At 41.9% G+C, this 25,571-nt stretch overlaps 1 protein-coding gene across 4 annotated transcripts in view; it reads left to right on the top strand.

Moving 5' to 3' along the window:
• Positions 1-1,312: 1,312 nt before the first annotated feature.
• Positions 1,313-25,571, top strand: part of rbms3 (RNA binding motif, single stranded interacting protein) — a 300,019-nt gene continuing 275,760 nt past the window's right edge. For 2 of the 4 annotated variants that reach the window (XM_030063194.1, XM_030063192.1), the window contains exons 1-2: positions 1,313-1,538; positions 3,942-4,130. In XM_030063194.1, coding sequence (XP_029919054.1) covers positions 3,957-4,130 — 174 coding nt within the window. In that variant the 5' untranslated portion in view covers positions 1,313-1,538; positions 3,942-3,956. The remainder of the gene's footprint in view (positions 1,539-3,941; positions 4,131-25,571) is intronic. The other 2 variants (XM_030063193.1, XM_030063195.1) reach the window with 2 other exon arrangements.

The raw sequence follows: 25,571 nt of genomic DNA, 5'->3' as shown, positions 1-25,571 counted from the left end.
GACCCTTGGCACTAAAACCTACCGTATGTCAAATTTCCTGCATTTAATAGGTTGTGGCACAAAAATGTCCATATTACTGATGACAGTGAATTATTATTTGGCTAATGTTATGAATTATTAATTGTAGGTCGCCAAACTATTTTGCATAGATGCCCACATCTAAGAGGGAACATTGAATCTGATGTGCCTCAGATGTAATTTTTGGCGACATTTTGACATTTACAAACACACTTTTTGTACTTTTTGGGGAATTTATTCACGGTTCTGTGTCATATTTAAGTCTCAGAGCCTATATTGTGTCTATATGGTGAATTTTATACTGGCATCTTCTTGATACAGATCCAGCCTCCCCAATGTTTGCCTCCAGACAGAGACAAAATCTTTGCAACAGGTGAAAGCCAGTATTGCACAGTAACCTAAACACCCTCCACTTAGTCCTTTAAGAGAAGGAAATGTGGACATTACGCCCAGTGGACCAACACAACATCTGTGACTTTAGACAGACTTTAGAAAGGGTTCCCTGTCAGAGGCATTGTCATGTGACTTAAGATGCAATTCACATGCAATTTGCCATGCCATCACCTATCTAGTTGCCAACCAATTTACCTAATAAGTGTCCCCATAATGTTTAGTCTTTAGGCTTAAATGAGAATTTCTAACATGTAGCACTTGAAGATAGACACTTAAAGGCAAAATTTTGCTTTGTACTTAGGCTATAGGAGGCCTGCATGTGTGGAAATATGCATATGAACTACTTCCTGTATGCTTTATGTCTCTATGTTATTTTGACAAACTACAAAAAATGGGTCAACAGGAGATGGAATTAAAATAGTACAGATTAATTGGGATGCAGTTAGAAAAGTAATCTGCTGTCCAGGTGTGACGCATACAAAGCCAATGAGCATACATGGACTGACATACATGTGCATGTGTACTTGAAGGCCATGCAAGACCGACAGCTTTCTAATTTAATCAGTGCATTTATTTTTCTGCTAATAAAATGGATTTTACCTCTCTTGGTACTGTCTTTCTTCCTGCACCATCTCCCTGTGTGTGCGACGCCTCTCCTGTAGCAGTCTGGCTGTGCATCTCCTTGCCATTCCTGGGTGCAGCCTCACATTTCCGACCAAGAACACTTGAATAAGCTGCAAGTAGTGCGTTCATGACATGTGAAGTCGGAGGCAGGAGCTTTCGCAGAGCACCTGAAGGCATCATTTTTGACACGGGCTCGGTGTAACCGGGAGGTGGGAGGAGGGTTTGTGACAGCTAGCGGGGACACGCCCGCCGTGACAGCAGCGGGCTGTGTGGCTACACTGAGCACCGTCTCCTCAGCGGTGACTGCCTCAAACTGTCGTGCAGCCTCTGCTAGTTTTGACGGAATAACTTCTCATACAACTAAATGAACCGGTTGCCTGTTCTGCCCCAGACGGCTGTGGCTTTCCGCGTCAGTGCAACAACAGAGATGTAAAGCAAGTTGCACTACCGCATCTTCCTCTTGATATGCTTCTGACATAACGAGGAGCCACGAAGTGACAGAGGTATTTCGGTATTCTTTAGCGACTTGTTTATGTTAGTGGGCCGCTGTACGCTCTTCAAACCTTGTATCATCCTCAATAAATAACCCAGGCACCAAGCTAGTAGCCCTGTCATCGGCGACAACCGAGTCGTTACGCTGCAACTAAGTCGCCCTCTCCTATTTTAGCTGAAACAACGTTAGATGATACGGCTTGTTGAAACTGTTCCGAGTCTGTATTCCAGGCGAGAGAAAAGACCAAGTGCAGGTTCATGAACCTACACGCGTGAATTCAAAGCAAGGCAGGCGGATGCACATCAGTAACTCAGGAAGGGGCCAACTTTGCACGTTTGTTTGAACAATCAAATGCAATCGCAATGCCAAGCTTAGTTCCAAGCCCGCTCCTCCAGACTGCTCGATAGGAAACTAGAACCAGCTCTAACATGGATGCAAAAGAGACAGCTGAGAATTATTTATCATGCAGCCTATTACAGCTGAATAATAAAACACCAATGATGCATTCAGGTAATCTAATTAACATGCTGTCAGTGTAACAACGCTAGCCTACTAATGGCTTAAAATAATGCTCGTGTGAACCACGTGACACCTGAGAGGGGTTAACATGGGCCAGCAGCAGGTGCTGTCACAGGTCACCTGTGATGTTCAGGTGCCAGCTTCTCTGTAGCCTTCATGGCTGCTCATAAGCCTGTTCAGAGTGCTGCAGCATTAAGATGCTTTGTAAAAGGTCCTTGAGGACATGCATTTATGAGGCGGCTCATCTCAGCTGAAGTAACAAGCAATTGACCTCATAACTTATTGATAACTTGAGAATGGGGAATGAAGTGGCTCAGAGCTAAACATCACCATGCTGCTGGATTCAGTGAGATAGTTTTTGATCTGTCCTTCACACGAGGTGACTTCTCTGTTATTGCTTTGTCTGGGTTTTTTGCCTGTCTAGAGGGACTTTAAAAAAACACTCTTTTCACTGTGCACTCTGTTACTGATATGATGAAATAAAACTTTCTAAAGAAAGCTAAATAAGCCAGACACTGTTGTGAGGCATCTTTCCCATCACTCTAGCCATTCATCATTTCGCCGCAGCTGAAGGGATCCAAGGCATGCTTCATGAATAAAAGTGAAGAGGCCTTGCATCCATGGGCTTCTTTTGTTGAATAGATAAAAGTTAATGGTTGTGTTTCATTGGAGGGTTTTACTCTTAGCCCCTCGGGTTACACACAAACACTATCAGGCCTACCTAACATATCACTGAAGATCATAGTGCCTCGTGCTGCCTCTTGTGTTTTCTTAATTGTTTATTCAGCGTACAATGTGAGAATTTATTGGCCCCTATAGGGATATGCTGTTGTTGCTTTTCCACCTCCACAGCAAGGTTAGAGGCCAGGGTCAGTGGCAGAACAATCCCTGGAGCTGGCAGGAATTCAGTGTCAATTCATTGCTCAAGTGCACTTTAGCAGGGCTGGTTCAGTTCTTGAAGACACGTGTCCTCTGTTTGAAGGGCGATCTTCACCACGCCACCCTGCTGTGCTAACTATCACCAGAATATAACCTTTTGCAATGATATTCATGAATGCCTTAGATCTCTCTGTTTTTTTTTGTTTTTTTTTGGCTCACCAACCCCATAATGAAAACCAAGTTTGTCTCTGTTTTGTATTACATTTTTAGCCTAAAAGCTGCAGCACTTTTTAATCATCATTACAATAATCTGGTATGGATTCTGAAGCACCAGGAAAATAATTTGATTTGTGTGCACTTGTTAGTTGATAAATTGTGTTGTTTTGGCTCTAAAGAATATGTGTTATGGTGCTATGTGGCCTGTGTGTAATTACTAGCAGTGGAAACATTTTTGTTACGGTTGTTACTATTTTAGCTGTACAGGGATGCATGTGAATTCACACATACATGCATACTGTATGTATCACCAAGAAATGTGTTGTGTTCACTAGGTAATATTCCAAATTTAATATTGCCACATTGTCCTATCAAAATATTATGATATTCAATATAACCACCCCTGCACATATCAACCCAACATTTGCAAAAAATTTATTTTATCTTGTTATGAATTCTTCTAAAATTTCCGAAATGGGTTATATAGATACCTCTCATAAAAGGGGCATATTTGATATTGTAGAAAATACTGCATTTGGCTGCAAGTGTTGCAATATACAAAGCCTGGGGTTCACCACAAACCACCATTATCTAATTGTTGCTTTTCGTGCAAACATCAGCACCTCAGAAGAAACCTGCAGTAGAGGGGATTCTCACAGGTTTGTTATGTGTGCGTTTTTTGAGGGAGGCAATCTTTTTGCATGGTGCATGTCACAGAATCTTTGTGCATGGTGTATACGTGGCTGCACCTGTTTCAATCCTCTCTTTTTCCTTGCCCTTTTTCCTCGTCTTTGCCAAGGCAGTGCAGAGGAAGATGGAGGTCCAGAGTGGCGTTCAGCAGCCGGAGCCCCTCCCTCTGGGCTCTCCTCGGTCGGGGGCCAATCAGCAGAGTGAATCGGAAGACAGACAGATGGACGCCAGCGCCAGGCCCTCCGCTGACAACCACAGTAAGGACACTCAGCCAGCCAGCCAGAAAGATGATAAAAAAGTAAGTGTTAGACTCCCACTTCTGCATTTCTACTGCTGCTGTGCAAATATGAGCACGCATGTTTGGGTGTGCCTCTGTATTTGTTTGATCAGTGGTGGTGGGATCCTCCCTGTCTAGCGTGCCATTGTGGGTAATACATCCTTTGCCCTTAGAGAGTGAGACTCATTGTCCTCTCTATTTTGTCTTTTTGAGAGCTGAAAAAACAAAGTTGCAAAGCTGTTTGTATGTTGTTATGCGTTATGTTGCTCGTAGCATTCGGAAGCATTTATTATGTCAGAGGAGTGAGTGTTTTCCAGTGCTGGTAGGACCTGTTAGTGCGCCAGTGTTCGTCATTGTAAGAAAAAATGAAACTCAGTGGGTGCCTTTGGTCTTTGCCTTTAGTGGTTTCAGAGGAAGTATGTAATGTGTTGTTTCGTTGCCATGAGAACAGTTTGATACACATTCTACAAACCACAGCTATGATCTGTACATCCAAATCTGTTTATGATTACATGCAGACCTAACTGGCTTGTGCAGTCTCCATGTGTAAGTGCAGGTTCTCAAACATATCCGCCCCCCTGTCATCTTGGCGGCCTCCACTCATCCAGAGTGACAGTAAAATCCTCGCTGGCTCTGCTCCATCTCGAAGATGTCAATCATGCTTCTCTGGCAGGAGGCTGAACCTCTTTCCGTCAATCACCCTGAGAGGCTCTATAGGCCTCGGAGCAGAACAGAGATAGTGCAAGAGTAAACACAACAGATAGACTAAAACATACAGTAGATGACTGGACTGAATGCTACTGGCAGCTCTGAGTGAGACGCTTGTCACTGCATGCCGTATCGATTTTTGAGTGCTTTGAGCAGACTTTGAGCAGACATTAATTGACATTTCCCTTTAGGGTCTCCGTCTTGGCGAGGTGAAAGGGCTTCTCGAAACAGCATTTAGATTTCATGTCATAAAAACTTCCCTGAAATAGTGAACTAATTGTTTTAGGTGTGGCGCTAGCTTTTCTAGGCAGGCATGACTCATTCGCTTGTAAGAGAAACACATGCGTATAAACTCTAACAGTGTACAGTATTCACCTTTTTTCCAAACAAATAGGCTTGTAATAAATGTCAGTCTTATGTTATGTGACTTACAGTGAGTGCATATGAATTTTGCTGGCTGGCGGCATTGATTTCTCTAATGCCTAAGCCTCAGAAAAGGTTAGATACGCAGTATTTATGTGCTCTTGTCTTCCTCTGTCTTTGTTGTTGTTGCTGTAATATGAAGCAATGAGGCATTAAGGCCTTAGCTCCTGCAGTTTCAGAGAGCAGAGATTTTTCTAACTAGCCCGCAGTAGCAGCATTAAACACTTGTTCCTTGCTTCACAGGTGGTTGCAGCAAGTATCAAACAGCACTCTTAAATGGGCAACAAGGCCACTGCCCCTGTCTGTAGACACTGTGTATTTCTGAGTTTGTGGTTGGTTAATTCAGTGGAGGAGGCAAGAGCAACACCCTGCTGCAATTTACTCAAGGTGGGTCTGGGGTTTGTGCACCTCTCACACTGCTGCCTGACCAACCGGTTGGCAGGCTGGCAACTGCTGCTGTGGTGTCATCGATTAGTTTGGAGAGTTTATTCATCAAGATGTCATTGGTGGAAGTGGACCAGTGTTTTTGTCCTTGTTAAAGGGCACTTGCCTCTGGACTGCCCTCTTGTTTATTAGTGGTATATCATAGAGAGTGAAGTGGCACAGTCTGACTCCCAGACTCAGGCACACAGCAGCTGTGGCATACAGGGGTGTCTACAGTGCAGTCAGCCGTGGCCTCGAGGTTAAAAGAAGTACAGTTTTTTTGTTTGAATCTCCAGACTAACTCCAGAAAATGAATGCTCAGATCTTGGTAAGGAAACATGATGTTTAATGCATTTTTCTTTCAGTAATTACCCCCAGTAAAATACTCCAAATACCGGTAAACCCTTGTGATTTTACTTTTGTATCAGTAGGTTCACGTGTTAGATGCCAACTCCTACTGACATAGCATTGTACTGAATAGGGGATGTGTCAAATTAGCATCAAAGGTATGTAAGCTGCTCATGTGACCTGACCCAGTTGGGCCCGGCAATTCCGGCTCTGGACATGAGTCAAACTTTCTCCCTGTGATCACAGCACTCCCTGTGGAGACATAGCTTACTGCTGAGGACGGGAAGTATTCTCCTTTAACCCCCAGCTGCTCCTGGTTGAGATGTGCAGTTGCTAACAGTATTGGGCTCCATGGTTGTGCCGGGTGTGTGTTCAGGTGTGAATGTGTGTGTTAGTCCACGAAACAAACCAATATACATTCATAACGTAGTGCTGAAACAGAGCTTGCTTGTTCAGCAAAACTTCCCCTTGATAAATTTAAATTATAAACAGCATACAGTGTACTATGCTTGCTCTCAGTCTGTGTTTGTGGCTGAATTCATACCATCATAGCCAGTGTTGTTATAGCACAGCTTGTGTTGAATATTGTCTATCCAGCCATGCAGTAGATATATCAATTATGTCTATAGACCTATAACTGTTTAATTTAGCTTTAATTGCAGTCACAGTATAAAGCTTACCAGACTCAGTGATATGGTTAAAATCAATATCACAATACTCATACAGTTTTTTCCCAACAAAAATATATGTCCTGATATGACTCCTGTGCAAAATCAAATGTTAAATAATCATGTTCAGTTATGATACTCATCCCCTTAAACTGAATGGTAATGTTAATTGTGATGTCAAATGAATCCTAATATTCCTTGAAATGGTTCAGACCTGATTTATGTGACTTCTGGCATCATATTAAGCCATCATGAAGGCATACACAGTGCTAATTAGTGTTGTCACGACACCAGGATTTTGACTTTGATGCTGATATCAGGTTTAATAATCACGATACTCAATACCAAAATGACACCACGTCACAGAGGGAAAATGCATATCACCCTGGTTTACTGGGCTTATTTTTCACTGGAAAAAATAGAGAGTTAGTGTGGTCCTCTCTCAATGGCACAAAATAGAAGACAACAGAACAAAATACTATTAAATAATAACAAATAATAAATTAATAACAATTGTGGACTTCATCAATAAGGTAGATGCATTTTTATGTTATTTTCAACAAGGCCAGTGCAAAGAGCAAGGTGTACAGTGTATTTTCTCCTATGAGCAAGTACCTAAGTGAAACTAGCTACTGCCAGCAATACCACATATCATGTAACTCATTTAACTCTAGTTTATTACAAAACGTCTTTGGTCATCATAATGAATTTTGGTTGAATTTTTGCATTTGCATTACCTTGTTTACATCTGAAAAGAGCGAAAGCATGATTTGGAAACTGGTTTTTGTGTCTGTGTTGCCTTTTCCACTCTGTCTGCATCAACAACAAAATATCCACTGGGCTTTTGTAGCAAACTTTTTAATTGTTTTACTGTAGTCTATGCTCTCACAAGCTTTCGAATTGGCAGATGGGTGCGTTTGGTCAGTCTACCAGAGTGCCTGATCAAGTGGAGCTAGGCCAGTTACTCATGAGTGTGTACCAGTGCCAGCAGTTAGTACTACTGACACTAGGGCTGCATGATTATGGCCAAAATGATAATCACGATTATTTTGATCAATATTGTAATCATGACTATTAATCACGATTATTCATCATGTTAGGGAAGGCATCTGTATTTTTATTGCACTACTTTTAAACAAACAATATATGAACAGTTTTCAGTGCAAAATGAAACTTTAAATTAGAACAAATGCTTAATAAAAAAATAAAATTATTTGACTGGTGTGAGCGCTTCGTTCCGTGCTTGAATACAGCACACTTCCCCCGCTCTGGCACGGTTGGAAGGGGTGTGCTTCAGCACGGTACGGGCGCATACACGAGCACATGCACGGTCATGCACGCAGTGCGCGAACATGGATACAACGTAAATCATGCAACTTTCCTCCTGCCTCTGCAAAATCGTTTAATGCGCGCAGCGATTACCGGCGAATGGCCGCGTTGCACAATCAATAATCAACCATGTTGTCTGTGTCATTGTCCGTTGTGCTGCTGCAACTGCGTATAAACAAAAGTTGATTTATGATGAAAGGTATATATGGCAGTCTGTGTGCGCCGCGCACCTGTCAGATCCGGCAGACCTGACTGTGTGGGCGCGGTGCCGACCGAGGCACACCGGCCGGCATCAGGTGGGCCGGCCGCGGCATCGCACGGTGTGCGCGGCAACCCAGTTGAATGTAGCAGCCAGCTGACATGCCGGAACTTGTTGCAGGAAATGCTGTAGCCGACCTTCTTCTCCCGACATGACTCGCTGGCTCTGTCCCAATTCAAAGGTTGTGCGCTACCTAGGTCGTATTTGTAGGCTGCTTACGTCACGGCGGCGCGACAAGTGCTGTCCCAATTCAATTTTACCGCGCGGGGTCCTGCAAATGCAGCCGACAGATCCAGCCTATTTTTGACTAATTTGCAGGATATACCTCCACGATGCTTTGCGGCTGACATCACAGCCTACTTCCCAGGTTACCTTTCAGTCCAGTTGAATTTCTGGATCAGCCACCATTGCTGGAATTATGAAGCATGTTTTAGACCGTCTTAATGTTTATATCATGACGTTTTGATAAGTTTTCGTGCCTATAACTACCACCATAGATTCGGTTTAGCTGTTAACTGTATCTGAGCAACGCCTGTAAATGCAAGTTTAGTTAGACGAGTTAGATAGGCTTTTTGCATGATGTTTCCATAGCAACCATCAGCGCATCAGGTACGTTACAATGTAGCCATGTGTACAATTACTTTAATTGGGATAGTCTTTTGCAATTTGTGAGGTGTAACAATTATCTTAATTTTCTGCATCTTCACTAAGACAAAATAAAATAAAATACATAAAACTACAGAATCAATGTTGTCCATCTTGAGAGCGTTGAAGCTGCTTATCGTTTTGTTTCATGCACAGGTGTTCACTGACACACCTCCAAAACCTACTTCGGCATTTTACGCTGTATCACTCGAATGCGCTTTAGTTCCGGTAAACTTGATATCGGCACCTACGTTGGACGCCTCCTACGTGGGCACCATAGGCTGCGACCTAGTGGTCATCTAGCCCTTCGATTGAGACAGACCCGCTCTCAGCAGTCCACCGAGTAACTTGAGGCTGCCGCTGCAAGGTGCGCTTGCTTGTTATTTAGTCAGCTTAATGAAGCCTTAACCATGCATTCGCCCCCTGGTGGTTGGCTGAGTACTGGCTGAGAAAGTGCCTGCATTTTAAATGTAAATATCGCCGATGATCAGGCTAATTTAATCGTGGCAGTCAAAATCGTGATCACGATTAAAATTCAATTAATTGTGCAGCCCTAAGTGACACTGTCAAAAGTAGTACTGTTTCTTAAAATTTGGATTTGACTTGGTATTGGTAGTACTGGGTTTTGTAACATTCCTAGTGCTAATTCAGTTTTCGACAGCCTTTGTTTTTATTTCAAAGCTTGCGCAGGTTTTCTCCAAACTGACCCCAAGCTGTAACCTCAGCACGGCCCTTGACACTTGTGTTGAACTATCAAGAGAGCCATGGCACTCACTGAAACCCATGACCTCTAAACCACCCCGAGGGTCTATATTCAGTTGCATCTGTGACCACGGTGGCGTTAGTTTGCGCTCATTACTCGGCGATTAGCTTTGCTGAATTCTCACAGAGCATCGTCCGACCGCCGTGCGCTGCTGAGCCACAGTGCTGATTTGAAATATTGCTCTAATTGGTGTCATAACAGCCTACTGACCTTTAACTCATTAACAGCATTGGAAGCAGAAAGACGCCGGCAAGTGCAAAGCTGAAGACCACACATAGGAGTTAGTTTGCTGATTCTGCAGTTTTTATAATTGTCCTCTATTTAAAGTGTGTGTGTGCGTGTGCATGTGTGTGTGTGTTTCTATACAGCAGCGTTTCTTTGTTTCCACCTTTACTTCATTTTTCATATGTATGTAAAACAGAGTGATGTATTCCGAGTGGTGGTAATTTGTGTTTTCTTTCCATTAGGAATGACTCATTTGGGATCAAGCTTTTAGGCGTGGAGAGGAATAGTTGCACTGACAATTATTCCTGTTGTATTTGATTATACAAATGAGAAACATCATTCAGAACGGAGGAAGCATATTATATCAAATTGCTCTGAACTTGCTTGCTTCCAAATGAAAGATCAGGAAATTAAAAATTGTGCTATGCAGATGTTATTTAATCAGTTTGACTGAATTTATGCTATTTCTCTCTCTTTTTTTCTGCGTAATCGAAGACCAGTGAAGTCAAAATGTCTGAGCTGAAGTTTCACAAGTGTAGCTTTTTGACCTTGCGATGACTTGTTGCCCAGATGCTCTTTGAGCGTTTGCCTAATGGTTTCTCACTTATAATGACTTTTAAGGTAACTAGAAAAGCAGATGGCTTCTCACCTTGCTGTGCAATTTGGCTTCAACTGTAGTATGACAGGTGGGGTCGTCATTCACTCTTAGCACTACTTTTACCAAAAAACATTATTCATGCATGCTTATTGCCTGTGGAGGAAACTCACTCTGAAACAGGTTAGCGGTTTAATCCATTGAACTTTCCCTTAAATTTCCCTTTTAAGTAGATTCAGAGGTAGAGAAAAACATTTTTTTCTATATTGTATTCCAGCGTCACATATTTTATATCTGCTTTTTGCAACACTTGCAACAAACATTGAAGCTATATTAAGTGAATCATTCAAACCCAAGATGCCATTGTTTTGTGGCTGCACCATTTCACTGATAGAAATGATCTAAATGTCTTTTAAACATATTTCCATGTAATTCATATTTAGGGTCTTTGGAAACCTTGGAATGCCCACAATAGTTTAAAAATAAAATTCTTTGCATTTTAATAAAGATTGACCTCACAGCAATGACAAATGCGCCCACATGGGATTGTTGGAGTTGAAGAGGTTAACTACTGAAGGGCTAGCTGCTGGTCAGGACTTAATTTCGTCACCCGGTGCCATTTATTCAATTATATCAACCACCTATTTTAGCTGGAAGTTGTACAAAACTTGAAAAAAGATGTCACATACTGTAAAATGTGAATAAAATGTCTTAAAAGGAAAGTTGCTCTGCCTTTTCCGTCAGCGCAGCTGGAGTGAGCAGAATGTAGAGAGTTGAGGTAAATATGGACAGACAACCTGAGCACCACCTCCGCAGCCCCCCTCCTTCATGACTCTACAGATTACCTCGCTGGTAGCTAGCGGGGCCCAGATAATTACCTTGTGTTATTTCTCCTCCCACACTTTGCTTTTGATGTCGTGGCTGCCTGGCTGCCTAGCTGCCTCAGCTCTAATAGCATCCCTGCATGCCATCGATCCCACAACCCTCCTCCGGATATGAATGGGATGGGGGTGTGGGGGGGAGGGGTTGATGGACTAGAGGGGGGGGGCAGCCCAGGACTCTGCCCCAAGCCTCTGCAGCCTTCCCAAAGCACAAGATAATCAATATGGCTGCATGCCCGATCATGGAAACAGCACAATGCTTAAATGACTATAATGTGGACATTAAACTGCAAATTACGATGTGCTCTTTGCAAGGCGATGAATTGTGCGTTTATAACAACTGGAGCCATGTGAAGTACATTTAGACATGCCAGTGATTGGCTATTTTTCCTCCAAGTAAATTGAACCGGCATTAACTAAATGATTTCCTCTACTTAGCCGGAATGTGCAGCAAGGTGTGCACAGTTGTGACCCAGCACAACAGAATGGACCTTAAAAAAAGCCTAACTTTCCCATTCTGTTTAGAAAATGAATGACTTCTCTACTCGGCTGTATCAGGAAAATAAAATAAATTGGAACCAGAGTGTTAGCTTTTATAGTTTCATATACACACTGATATGTTCATCCTTTGACAGCACAGTTATTCAGCACCATGCAGCCAAACTATTTCAAAGGAAATGCTTTTGGAGGCGGTTGCTTTGCAGAGAGGTGAGATGTAACTTGAGCGTGACAGGAGACAAGACAGAGGACCGCAGGCGTATACATCTGCATCTGTATAGCTTGTGTGATAATCTCCTTACTACTAGCAAGCCTGAGTTTTATTACAGTGGAACTTTCCTTTTTTAAAGACAAATATTACATTCAGGCATCACTGAGCTCAAAAAGGAAAACACGACGCATGACTAAGTTCTTGTTTTTTGGCATTTGTACTTTATTAGACAGGTACAGTGGAGAGAGTGGGATGTCAGGGCAGAGAAAGATGGGAATGACATGCAGCAAAGGGCCTGGGCTGGAATCGAACTCGGGCCTCTGTGGCTAAGACTAGACACAACAATATGTGGTATGCGCTCTACATTGTGAGCCACCGGGGCGCCCTGCATGGATGAAAATGGTAAACCGACTGCATTTCTATAGCGCTTTTCTAGTCTGCTGAACACTCAAAGCACTTTACAAAGTTTGCCTCACATTCACACACACATTCACACACTGATGGCAGAAGCTACCATGCCAGGTGCCAAGCTGCCCATCAGAAGTGGGTAGGGGTTCGGTGTCTTGCTCAAGGACACTTCGACATGTTCTCAGGAGGAGCCGGGGATCAAACCAGGAGCCCAGTTACCCGTTGACCACTCAAAATAAAGCTAAAAAGAGATGTCACCTGCAATCAAGCTTTAAAGACACTGATTCAAAAAATAATTTGTCACAGTGTTTGACAGTTTGTGCCCCTCTGCACATGTTGTGTAACAGCAAGCGTGAATGCACTGGGTTCAAGTGACGCAGATGCATCCTCCCTGGAGTGTCCAGAGCTGGAGGTAATTGGGTTAGCTCTTGGTTTGCTGGCTGTGGTCAAGCCTTAGTCCATGATCGCCGGTATTAGGGACGGATGATCATTAGCGAGGAGTTAAAAGGGCATCACAAATTACTTTCAGAAGCCTTTGCTCTATTTGTGGTGGCTGGATGGATGCCTGTTTGGCTCAATGGAGACAGTAGCAGTGTGCATTCACAGAAATGGAACATCTGCACAAGTACAGTATATAATAATAAAGATAAAACACTGTATTTATAAAGCCTTTTTCAGAGAGATTTAAAAAGTGCTGCGGATATAGCAAGAGTAAATACAGACTGGGTATAGATAATCAGCCTAACTAGAATGCTATTCAATGCATTTTGAGATTCAGGTGTGCTATTTGTGGAGACTTTATTTCTGTTCCTACCTGCTATTTTAGTGCATTGAGTCTTTAATCTGTCAAACAAAAGTGGAGATGATGATCAAGCATTTCAGATATGCATCTTGTATTCATGTATCAAAACAAAACCTCCTTTAGTGGTTCTCTTTATCTCTCATCAGCACATTTCTCTTCTCTGTTCAAAACCTACTGTAAGTGGAAAGATAGATGACAACACGCACATGCACACGCGCACACACACACACACACACACACCCACACACGACACACTGCCAGCAGATCACAGGGACCTTATTAGCTGCTGTCACAACACATTTATCCCTCATCTGTTTCTGGTAGCCGTCGCGAGCAAAAGGTTGCTCTCTGCTGCAAAGTGGCAAAGTGGGCTCCTCATAGTGTTTTTCATTCTCTCTAATGGAGAGCGATGGCATGGGCACGGGCCATCTCTATCTGTAGCCCTGTCCAAACCAGGGTGATTTCTGCCCTAAAATAGCCCTGCTGTCAGCTTGCCTTAGTTGCTGGGCCTGCTGAGAGCCAGTTAAGGGGATCAGTGCTCGCTGGAGTGTGTGGCTCAGTGGTAAGACATGGTGCTGGTGACACGTTGCTTTGATGGGATCACCGACCGCTCCTAATCCCCCGCTCCGACACAGCTGACCTAACGGGCTCATTGGACTCAGTGGAGTCACCTGTCGCGACTCCAGTCCAGCCAGATCTCAACATCCCGTCCTGTTGGCCCCCAGCCTCCAGTCACAAATGGTGTATAAACGGCAAACTGTACGCAGGCCAGGTTTTTGTTCGAATGGTGCTGTGGGTCACTGACCTAGGTCACATCGTAGTATTTTTCTGAACATTGCAATTGCAATATGTTTTTCAAAAGCAGTATCTCTTTAAGCCATTTCTAATTATATAAAATGAAAAAAGGGCTACTGCTATTGTTTAGCATTTGGTCTGCTCATAATGAAATATTTGTCTGATGTGCAACTTGATTTGTAGGCCTGGGATTCGGCACAGCATGAGAAGACTCGGTTTAAGAGGCCATCTGGAAAAGCCTTCGCTGCGATTTAAAAAAGAATGCAGCCTCTTGCAATTTCAGTTTTCTTTTTCAATTAATGGTGCATCCCATGTGTGCTTGTGTGTGCGCGTATGTGTGTGCGCGCGGGCGCGTTTTTACTTGTTTGAGCACGCACCAGTTTGTGCCTCTGTGTGTTTTTTTGTGTGTTTGTCGTGTGTGTGCTTAGTACACTGGCACTGCGTGAAGGCATGCGTGCGTGTGTTTAGGTGTTTGTGTCTGACTCAGTGTCAAGTCTTGGATCTGTTCACTCTCTCACTTTGTGATGACTTGGCAGCAAATTAAAGGTCAAAGAAGACTTGCGCAGAATATGAGAGTGAGTGCCAAATGTGCTAGATTAGCAATACCCTATACTGGTTTTTATAGAGTGGATTTCTTATTTCATGGAAAGAGTTTTAAACCCTGCCAGCAAGTATGTTAAACATTCTCATTTTTGGCTGCAGACCTCGCTATCATGCTGATGTGGCTTTCAGCTATAGATATGTTATATGCAACCTGGCAAACACTGCCTTAGAAGGAATGTTAATGATTTACATATTTTACTAACCCCAATATTTGGCCTGTTTCCTGCTTATTTTGTGTTGTAAAGTGGACCTTATTAACTTTGAGGTACATGTCCTGTATTGGGCCTACAGCCATTGCTCTGACTTGTACCACATATTTCATCCTCTCCAGCTTTCTCTCTGTTCCCTCCTCATCTTGTAAGAGCAATTTGTGTGTGTCTGCGGCAACCCTCCTTGTATTGGAAACCATTTGTTAAATATATTGTCTCAGTATAGAAAAAAATTGCACTGATCCTCGAAGTGTTAGTGCAGATAAAGCCACCCATCAAAAGTAGAAAGCTCTGACGTATAAACCAGGCGCACCAGCATCTAAAATATGGAAGGAATGAGGACGTGAGTTTTTGCACTACTAACTTTGCAACTTGTGCGTCACCAACCTGTTGTTGTTGTTTACGGCTGTACAACGTTAAACTGCACAGAGGAACATGCAGCGATAAGGAAGCAGGTAGGAGTAAAATGAGGAGGGTGATGTTGGGAACGAAGGCACACAAGCGGAAGTGTTTATTTTCCTGGCTACTTTGATTTAACAAATAAAAACGTCGGTATTGCTCTTTTTCCCAAGGAAGAAATCGCCAAAGCTTTTCATAGTTTATATTCATTATTTCACAAACTTCATTTCACAGATTCATTACAGTCAGAATTTTTTTGAGATAGCAGCTTGTAATTCGTTTTGTAGTCATGCTCAGCTGTGATGACATGCACTTTAACACATGACCCTGCGCCCAGGTTTCACTCTCCTCCCATCCAGCTGCAGATGATCCAGATTCTAGATGCATTTAAGGAGCTTTGGGCCGTCTGCCGTCACAGCCCTGAACAGACTGTTTCACTAACATCATGGCCCATGTTTTGCTTTATTATCTTTGCATGGAGCCAACTTGTCTACATGTCTGTGTGCTGTAATGATGATGTCTGGTGTTACTGATCTTTAGTGTTTCCCATATTCCTGCGTGACTTTCTTTTAGTATTACAAGCGCACAATGTGGACACAGATCTTAGAGTTTTTTTTAGGCCTGAATACTAAACTGAGTATAAGTATAGTTTTACAGCTTAATTGAATCAGTCTTTACAGTACATGTCTTTTTGATTCGCCATGTACCATAATATGCACTCATAAAAGAGCATTGATGCCCTTTTTCTGAGGACAAAACAGATGATGATAGAAAGAGCAGAACAGATGAAAAAGATTTGAAACAAATGTACTGTAGGAAGAGGGAGAAAAGGAAACTGTTTTTGGTCTATTTTTATATTCGGCATGCTACCTTTGCTTTTGATTTGCTTACAAAAATATATTGTTTTGTTCCTTGCACTTGATGCCTGATTTCAAGTTCAAGCCTCAGAGAGTGCCGAAATTGCGAGTAAATCGGGTGCAGAATTGGAAACAGCCGCCAGTACTGTTTTTTTTTTTTTTTTTTGAGCACATGGTAATGGTTTGTGCCCTCCATAGTAGATTCAGGCCATGGTGTCAGCCTATTCAGAACTCATTCCCCATGAAATTGGTGTGTTTATATTTGTGATTTTGCATAGAATGTGCATACCTGTGTATCATTGTGTATCATGCGTCTCGCTGCTCAGCTTTGATAAACACTCACAAAAAGAAAATATAACCTCATACGACAAGATCATTTTATCTTTATTATTATTGTTGTGATAATTGACCGCGGTGCCGTCGCCGCAAACACAAGACTGGCTCTTCCAGGACTTCTCGGAGAGCAGAGCCCTCACATGGGAGGATGACCTCAGTTCTGTTCTGTCTGCACTGACAGATGCTACAGTGTTTAGCTGTGACACAAGCACTCAAATATTTCCATTTGGACAATCTGTTTCCACTCGGAAATGTCGTATGATTAATTATAATCAAGTCCTCTTTGCATCAATATTTTCCACTGTTTAGATGAGACTTGGCTTACAATCTCCGTAACATCTTGAGGAAGCAATAAGAGCAGTGTGAGAGTTTTTTTTTTCCCTTTTTTTCACGTTCGCTGCTTTTGTGTTGCAGTGAAATTTTCGCACCACTCAATATGACTCCAGACAAATGAAAATCTGAAATAGAAACCAGAAACCGTAAAACTTGTAACTTATTAAATCTGTGGTGTAATATCTCTTTTGTGCTGCAGAAAAGCGCGTCTATCCCTGTTGTACACAACAGTTAAAACATTTTACGGGGTGTAATGATCGGAAACACATGACCGCAGCTTCACTGAGAGGTGTTGGTGGTGAGTGTTGGTGTTGGTAGGATATTAATTGGTTTCACTTATAATGACAAGGACCAGAGCTTCAATGAATGTACATAAATTAAAATAAATCAAGTATGTGCTGACAGTGTTATAGTGGGTGACGATTCCTTGATCAAGGAGAGTTCATTTACGAAAATGTTCCCTTAGTGTCAGTAACTATGCTGTACAAATGATTTTCTATTGAATTTAAAGCCGCATTCATTGGCAAAATAGGTTTGTTTGTAATAGAAGCTGCACTGTATGTGTTGCGGGGTACAATCAAGTTAAAAATATAACAAAATCTTTAAAAAATAAACATTCATAAATAGGATAAAATGTAAATAATATTGTACTTTTGCAGTATTCTGAAATGCTTTGTGTTCACTGATTTTGGCTCAAAAGGACTTTATATATATCAAATTCATTTCTGGTTATATTAATTATTGCTGCAGTAGTTAAAATGCAAACAAACCGAGTCGCACCTGGGCCAAACTCCGCAAATAATATTTAAATGACCTCACAACAACCTCAGGGCACTGTTTCCTATACACCAGATGCAGAACGCTTTTCACTACCAAATAAAGAGTTTCCATATCCTGTAAACCAAACAGTCACAGTGGGTAGTCCAGGTTTTCATCCCACACAAGCTTGGTACATCTGTACATCTGCTGTAGTTATAAACAAAGAGCCGAACACCGGGCTGGATGGATGGATGGCTGGCTGGTTGGGTGCTTCACTCACCAGGGCATCATTAGGGCACCCCACCAGCTTTGTAATAATAAGAGCAAACACCTCCATTACCTTCCCTGGAGCTCGTAATATATATATTCACACCTTGTTAGACTGTGTGACCAGCCCTATTAGCCGCACAAGTTAGACTGCGCCTGCCCGCTCATTAGCACCGCCGGAGATATAAGACAGTCATTAACGGGGGTAGATGATGGTAAAATGCAGTTCTAGCTTGTAACTGATTGTGGAAATAAAAAAAAGGGAAGCTAGCTGCTGGATCACGCTGTGCTTTACTGTGGTTGTCTAAAAAAGATGATATTGCCATTTCAAAAGCTGTTAACAAAGGCTGGCTGGTTGCAAGCACATGGGTCAGCCAACTCTACCCTGTGATGGTGTGAAAATGAAAAAACAGTAATGAAGGGTTCCATCACCATTACTAATTACTGAATGGCATTTGGTGTGTGCGTGTGTGTGTGTGTGTGTGTGTGTGTGTGTGTGTGTGTGTGTGTGTGTGTCTGTGTGTGTGTTAATGTGTGAGCGTGCATGTGCCTGTGTGTGATAGGCCTAATTAGGTAAACTCCCATTACACTTAACAGTGCATTACTGCTGCTCTTTTGTAAAGGCTATAATTAGAGAGCTGCAGAGAGTGAGTGGTAATTAAGTTATTTCTCAAGTATTATTAGTCCGCTTGTTATATGAGCCAATTGTATTGAAAAGGATAGAATACATATTTGACTTTGTGCCAGTGCTTTGTTAACTTTATAGATATTAAAGCGAAGAGCTATTACATAGTGCATGATTAGAGTATATAGCAATATGTCTCTAATCCTCTTCTCAAGGGATTTCTGTGTGATAAAATTAAAATCTCACAATAGACAATTTCAGCCCGCAAAAATGCAAAAGGCTTGTGCCAGCAGGCAAAGAGAAAAAGATAACATGTACACACACACACACACACACACACACACACGGGCACACACAGATATCTTGTCCCTGACTCTCGGCCTGACTTGGCATTTTTGTGTATGTGTCATCAGATGCCTGCAGTAGCAGCAGCGTGAGCCCCAGATCCTCTGACTAATCCAGATTGCCTTCTAATCCTGACCATGCTCTCTTCTCTCTGCCATTGACTCCATTACTCTTCCACTGTTTCTTTGCAGATGTGTTTCTCGTGAAGCCCCTCACCTTCTGTTCTTTCACTGCCACTTGTTTGCACTGCCATTTCCCTTGCATAGGGCTACAGTGAGCACCACAAGAGTTAGGCAATAGAGCTGTTTCCTTTTCTTAAGTTCCTATGTATACATCACTCTGAGCTGTTGCAGGGTACAGCTATTTAGCTGACGAGTCTAGCAGTCTTATAGCATTAAATTGCCTCCGTGTATGAAATGTGCTGTATAAATACAGCTGCCTTGTCTTGCACTCAGTATGAAAGAGCTTTGTGATTTCCTGTTGTTTTTATTTGCTTTTATTTGCTGATTGTTTTTCAGTTTTTAGTGATTTCTCCTGTAATGTGACATTAGGTTTTCAGAGATCAAGCTGTTAAATGAAATGTATTATTATATATTTTTTCACGCTCTTTTCTTAGTTCTCTTTCTCTTATCCTCTTACTTTGCATTTGCTAAATTATCTTTGTTCATCTTGTGAATGACACAAAACCAAATCTGCAGAGGTCAAAATTATTAATAATTAACACAGGCTAACTGTAACGACTGTTTAAATTTGCTTCCTGGCCAGTCTTACAAAAAAAAACATTGCATGGATGAAAATGTTTTGCAGACCCATACATAAGCACATATTTTCCTGCTCTGTCTTCCTACATCTCCACATGCATCTGTTTACTTCACTTCTGATCTCCCTGAGCCATAGGATTTAAATAAGACCTGTAATGATGTTAATCACTGTCTTATGAGCCCTTAACAAGCCTTGAAGGAGAAAGAGAGAAGAGAATGGGTCACTGGCACGTTGGCACAGGGCAGGCAAATCCCATCGGAAGGGTGGGGTGGATTGAGAGCAAGGACTGCTCTGCCATGAGAGCTGGAGCAGCTCTCCTGAATGGGCCTATTTTTAGCTCTCGGGGAGGTTGTATTGGATGGTTAGATGACTCTTTGTTGCATCCAATTCTCTTTGGCTACCTCCATTTATGCCGTATTGGACCTCTCTCAGGCTGTGTGTTACAAATAACATATGGGTCATTTTATACTGTTGGATCATGCCACTATTGTGTTATAGGGAAAACTTGCTATCCAATAGGTTGCAAATACTATCGTGCAGTCTAGTCTATTTGTATTTGCAGGATTTCTAGTCTTGTAGTGCCTTCAGGTGCATATCAGAAGCTCATACTTGACATTGGAAGTACAAGCTTCTGACTTGATTGATGTTAAGTGCTCTGGTTAGAAATATAGGGTAACCACAGCCACCTGAAAGCAGCCATTTTTGACATCAGGAAATGTCACAACTAGGAAACTCATTGATATTTCTGAACTTGCCATTTGTAATCATGTCATAGAGGGTGGTGTTTATGTGTGCTACAAAGTATTTGAAATTTACTTAGCTCTGGAAATCATCTAATAATTCAGCTGACACTGTCTGAACATTCCCAATGAGATCAACTGCACCCATCAGGTTCTCTAAGCAGGTTTAAAGGGAGGAAAACACAAAAAACACCAAGAGTTATTTGCAAACACTATTTGACAGGTCTGTAAAGAGTAGATGACCGACAGCTATCCATGAATGACAGACCAGTGCTGAGACTGAACCACATTATGCATCTTAGTTGGAGTGTATGCTGTAGTGTTTAGAGATAGAGGAAATTGAGAGATAGAAATAACTGTTTTTTTTCACTAGATGTAGGACCCAAAATGGATTTTGTGCCCAGGGTTAGCAAATCTCATTTACAAATTTCAGGCCAGGAAATATCCCTCCGTGCTCTTGTCTCTGCCCTCTCCCCTCCTCTCAAAATAAAAATAAGCCCTCTCATTCAGCATAGCTGCAGACCCAGAGGCTGTGTCACAGACACACACATACACAGAGAAACAGATACAGACACACACCACATACATCTCAAACCAAACACACAGAACATCTCAATTCTGCTCTGCAGGCCTCCAAACAGATGTGTCACTGGTATAGCAGATCAGCTTTTACCCCAGAATCAACTGATTTCTAGGTATATGTTGATTTTTTTTAGGCTATAGATGATATTTCATTTGCAGATTATCAAACGTGTTTTCTTAACCAGGGCTTTATGTTCACAGAAAGTAGGAGTCTTGTCCTGCAGCACTCATGAAAATTGTGTTGCATCTGATAATCTAACCATGAAAAAAAATATTTTTTTCAGCGAATCTCTCAGTTACACTAATATTGTTCATGTGAAGCAGCCATTTTCAGTTGCTGTTGTTGATCTTTTGAAAATAAAATACTCAAATAACTGGTGGACAATCCAGTGCCTTGAGTACAGGATTGTGAAAATACCTCTCTAGTGACAAACTTTGCACATATACAAGTCAGTAATAGTTAAGGTCATTTTAGGGCACATAAACATAAAAAAAACTAATTTTGTTGAGTGTAGGTGGTCTTAAATGATTTAAAGCATTGCCAGTGTGCACAAGAAAAATGCAGCTTCAAACTACACTGACTTACTTTTCTTTGGAAACACAGGAAAATCACTGTGAAGAAATAAATGTTTTCACTGTCACTTTTGAAGCTAGGGTTATGTTTACTGATGGTTGGATTAAAGTTCAGGCCTTGGAGTCACTTTACTGGATTGTCTCAAGGAGGAAGGTTCAGTGTCTGTGTGTTTATGTGTGTGTGTGTGGGCTGTATGTGTGCATGTGTATAGGCTGTGTCTTTGTGCCTGTGTGTGTTTGTGCATATCCTTTTCAGAGAAAACTGTCTCCGTCCAAGATCTCGTGTTCCCAAAAAACTGCTTTGGCCCGACTCCAAGATTCCTGGCCCTCTCTCTTATTTTGGGAGATGTTTGTTGCAGAATGAAAGTAACGTTTTGAGAGATGATCACAGAAGTTTCCCCCAGAGAAATCTTAGCAGCAAAGTGAGCCTATTTTCAGAGCTATAGCAGCAGAGAGAGGGATTCATAATGACTCACTCAGAGCTGGAATGCTCTGGATGATGTCTGAGGCAGACGTAAGGGACAGTGTCCGCTGCCATGGTGATGCACAGCCAAATGTAACTGAACTCAAAGAGCAATAGAGATGGAAATTAAATGAGGGGAGCTGTTAAATGGCCCTGAGGTGCCAACGCTATTGTCATGATAAAATTACCACAGTGGAAACTGGCAGGTTGTACTGTATGTAGATCGATAATCTGCAAATACTTCCTAGGTTCCAAAAGAGCAAACTTTAGAGCTGCAACGGTTAGATGAATAATCGATTAGTTGCCATTAAATTAAATTGATCACTAACTATTTTGATGATCAGTTTTGAGTCATTTTAACAAGATCTTTTCCAAATTTTCTGACTTCAGCCTCTCAAATGTGAATATTTTTTGGTTTCTGTAGTCCTCTATGAAACTAAACTAAACTAAATATCTCTGGGTGGTGGACTGTAGTCGGAACAAAACAAAACATTTGAGGACGTCACTTTGGGCTGTGGGTAACTTGTGATCAACACATGATCAACATTTTTCACCTTTATCTGACATTTTATAGACCAAACAAGTAATTAGACCAACAGTTAATCAAGAAATTAATCAGCAGATTAATCGATAAGCTAATGAAAATAATTGCTAGTTTGCAGCTCTAGCAAACTTGTCCTTTAACTTCCCAGGTCACCCATATAGTGTAGATTATAGTTTAAGTCAGTCCAGTCTAAATAAATCCTCCAAAACAGGAGCTAAAAGTGCAAATCGAGTATGAGTTGAGGCATAGCAAGCTTCCACAATCAGTAGCTGCTCGCTCTGTGATTCTCACATCGGCACCCTAATGCTAATGCATGAAATCCAATATGAACCAGTGGCATTCACCAGCTGTCTCCCTGTGAACACTCTTTTGTGTGTGTGTCTGTGTGTGTGTGTGTGTGTGTGTGTGTGTGTGAGTGTGAGTGAGTGTGGCTGTACGTCTTGTCTGTTGCCTCAGTGCCACTGTACAGTCAGTAGCAGAGGACAGTGATATAAGGACACAGTCATGTAACAGGCCAGCAGATATTAATCCAGTGTGCAGGGCCTGGCCGGGTCAGGCAGGCTGGAAGATAAAGGGTGGGGGGTTGGATGACAGTTTCTGTCCCAGCCAAGTTCAGCAGGTACAGCAGGGAGTCAGGCACACATACTTCTATCTCTCTATCTCTCTACCTCTCTCTCTCTCTCTGGTTTTCTGTCCCTCTCTCTCTGTCTCTCTCTCTCACACACACACACAGACACACACTCAGCGCGTCCCTGGCAGTCTGTCAGGCTGCCAGAGGCCAGCTCTGTGACCTGAGAGGCCGTGACAGCCGGCAGGGTAGCAGCGCTGACAGGATTGAGGTGGATGTGGAGTGGATCTGTGTCATTCACTCGAGCTAACCCCGTGATAGAGAGTCACACGCCGGATCAGCCAGGACAATCTTGAAGGCAGTCACAAGACTTTGTTGGTTTTACTGATGTATTTCAGTGATATATGTACAATACATCAACAACAGTAACGCTAATAGTAAATTTAAATTTGCATTGTTAGTCCAGTTTAAACGTATATTTTGGCCCAATACCTGCCTTTTTATGAATACCTGACATTGGTGTGTCCTTGTCTAAGGTTATTCTCTTGGTCTTTAAAAAATACATATATATTTTTTCAATATTGTTGTTTGACACTGACACTATGTCTTACATAAGTTTATCTTGCTTTTGCAGTATTCTCTTTGTTTTTTTTTTTTTCAAACAAAACAAAGCAACAACACTCAGATCAGTTGTCGTATATGTTTTTTCTTTGCATGGCGTTGAATTGTATTTTTTCGCATATTACTGAAGTATTAAATATCAGCACACTATATTGGCAGTTGGCAAAAATATCAGTAATGGTCTCAAAATATCTGTCCAACCACATGTATTCCCTATGAGAGCTGGGTGATATGGACAAATTCAAACATCATGATATTTTTGATCAGAAACCTCAACGTTGATATTGTCACAATGTTGCATAGATGGCTGCTTGTTCTTTCATAAGATATTTTCATATAAGATTTTAGATCAGCAATCATTAGTAATTAGAATATAAGGCAAATAAAACTGCCTCCCTTTGCTACAAACCAGGAAAAAACAGCACTTACGATATGACGATATCTAAAATCCAAGACAATATCAGGTCTCAAATCACCATATTGATATAATATCAATGTATAGCTCAGCTCTAATTCCAATGTGCTTTACAATGAAGAAATTTAAGAAAAATGGACATAAAATATAGGTAAACCTCATGACCATGACGTGGATGACCATTGGGAATTGTTGCATAGCACACAGCACACATGTTGACCTTTTTTCCTCAACACCACACACTATTATGTGTGTGTTTGTGTTTATGTTTGTGTGGGTGAGAGAGAGAGAGGGGGAGAGAGAGATGAATTGAAAAAGTGAGTGTTTTACTTACTCTTCCACATCAGCTTAATTGGCGCCAGATAATTGCAGTTTAAGTGACAGGGTAATCTGTGCAAGCCAGATTTTTTTTTTTTTATTGCCTGTGTGAAATACAATTTTTCCTACTTGGCCTTACAAGCCAAAATATGATGCCATTAGCAGAAACAGGGAATTAGGAAAAATGTGTTGTCATCCCCACTCACAAAGACTGCACTGTGGTGTCTGGCTAAACTGATTTTCATCTATATAAGTGACACTGATATCATTATTTTGTTGGACAAAGTGCCTCTCTCCTAAACTGAATTTTGTTAGCGAGCTGAGTCGTGCTCTGCCTTTTACACTGCCGGGTTCACACCACATTTCACATTTCAAAATTAGTACATCATTTTTCTTCTCAGTTATTTTATCCAGAATAAATCATGTGTGAGTTTACTGATTTGTGTGTTGGTGGGCTTGTGTGTGTGTGTGTGTGTGTGTGTGTGTGTTAGTACGCAGGGGGTTAGTGTGTGTCAACAGGCTTTGGTGGCCTGTTGAACCACTTAAAGGATTCTATTTAACGGGTCAGCCGAGCAATTAATCAAGGGTTTAATTGGAATCCCGAGTGGAGTGACATGATTTATGCAGATGAGGTCATTAATATGCAGGCCTGCGTCCGATGCTTAAATTAAAATGGCTCATCCGCCGGTGCCGGCTAGCGCTTTCATTACGGTAAATTAGAGAGCGATAATAACTCCAAATACACATATTTATTTTCTACGGGCATTCAGAACAGGACATGCCCAGAGGAAAAAAAAAATACACAGAGGCAGAAAAGAAGGAAGTTCTTATATGGCAGACAGTCGGGAACAGGCAATGCTAACGCTGTTAATTTTACCTCATTAGAAGCAGGCTGGTATCTGCAGGGCTTCAGTTTTAATTGGATCACCAAGCAATTTAAACCGCATTTGGTTCTTAATTGCTTTTTTGCACTTGATTATATAAAAAGTACAGCAGCAGTAGTTTGTTGTTTGCCAAACTCTTTGCATGGCCGGTGCAGCATGGTGATACCCATGCCTGACCTATGCTGTTGCCCTTGGTAACTGTCCCCACGGGGACAGTGTCTGATCCCTGTTCCATAGTGTCCGGTCCACTCACCCTCACTGTGTGCTGACGTCTGGGG

This window comes from Myripristis murdjan, chromosome 11 (genome assembly GCF_902150065.1).
Source record: "Myripristis murdjan chromosome 11, fMyrMur1.1, whole genome shotgun sequence".
Classification (NCBI taxonomy): domain Eukaryota; kingdom Metazoa; phylum Chordata; class Actinopteri; order Holocentriformes; family Holocentridae; genus Myripristis; species Myripristis murdjan.
This window is presented reverse-complemented; position numbering and strand designations above follow the sequence as displayed.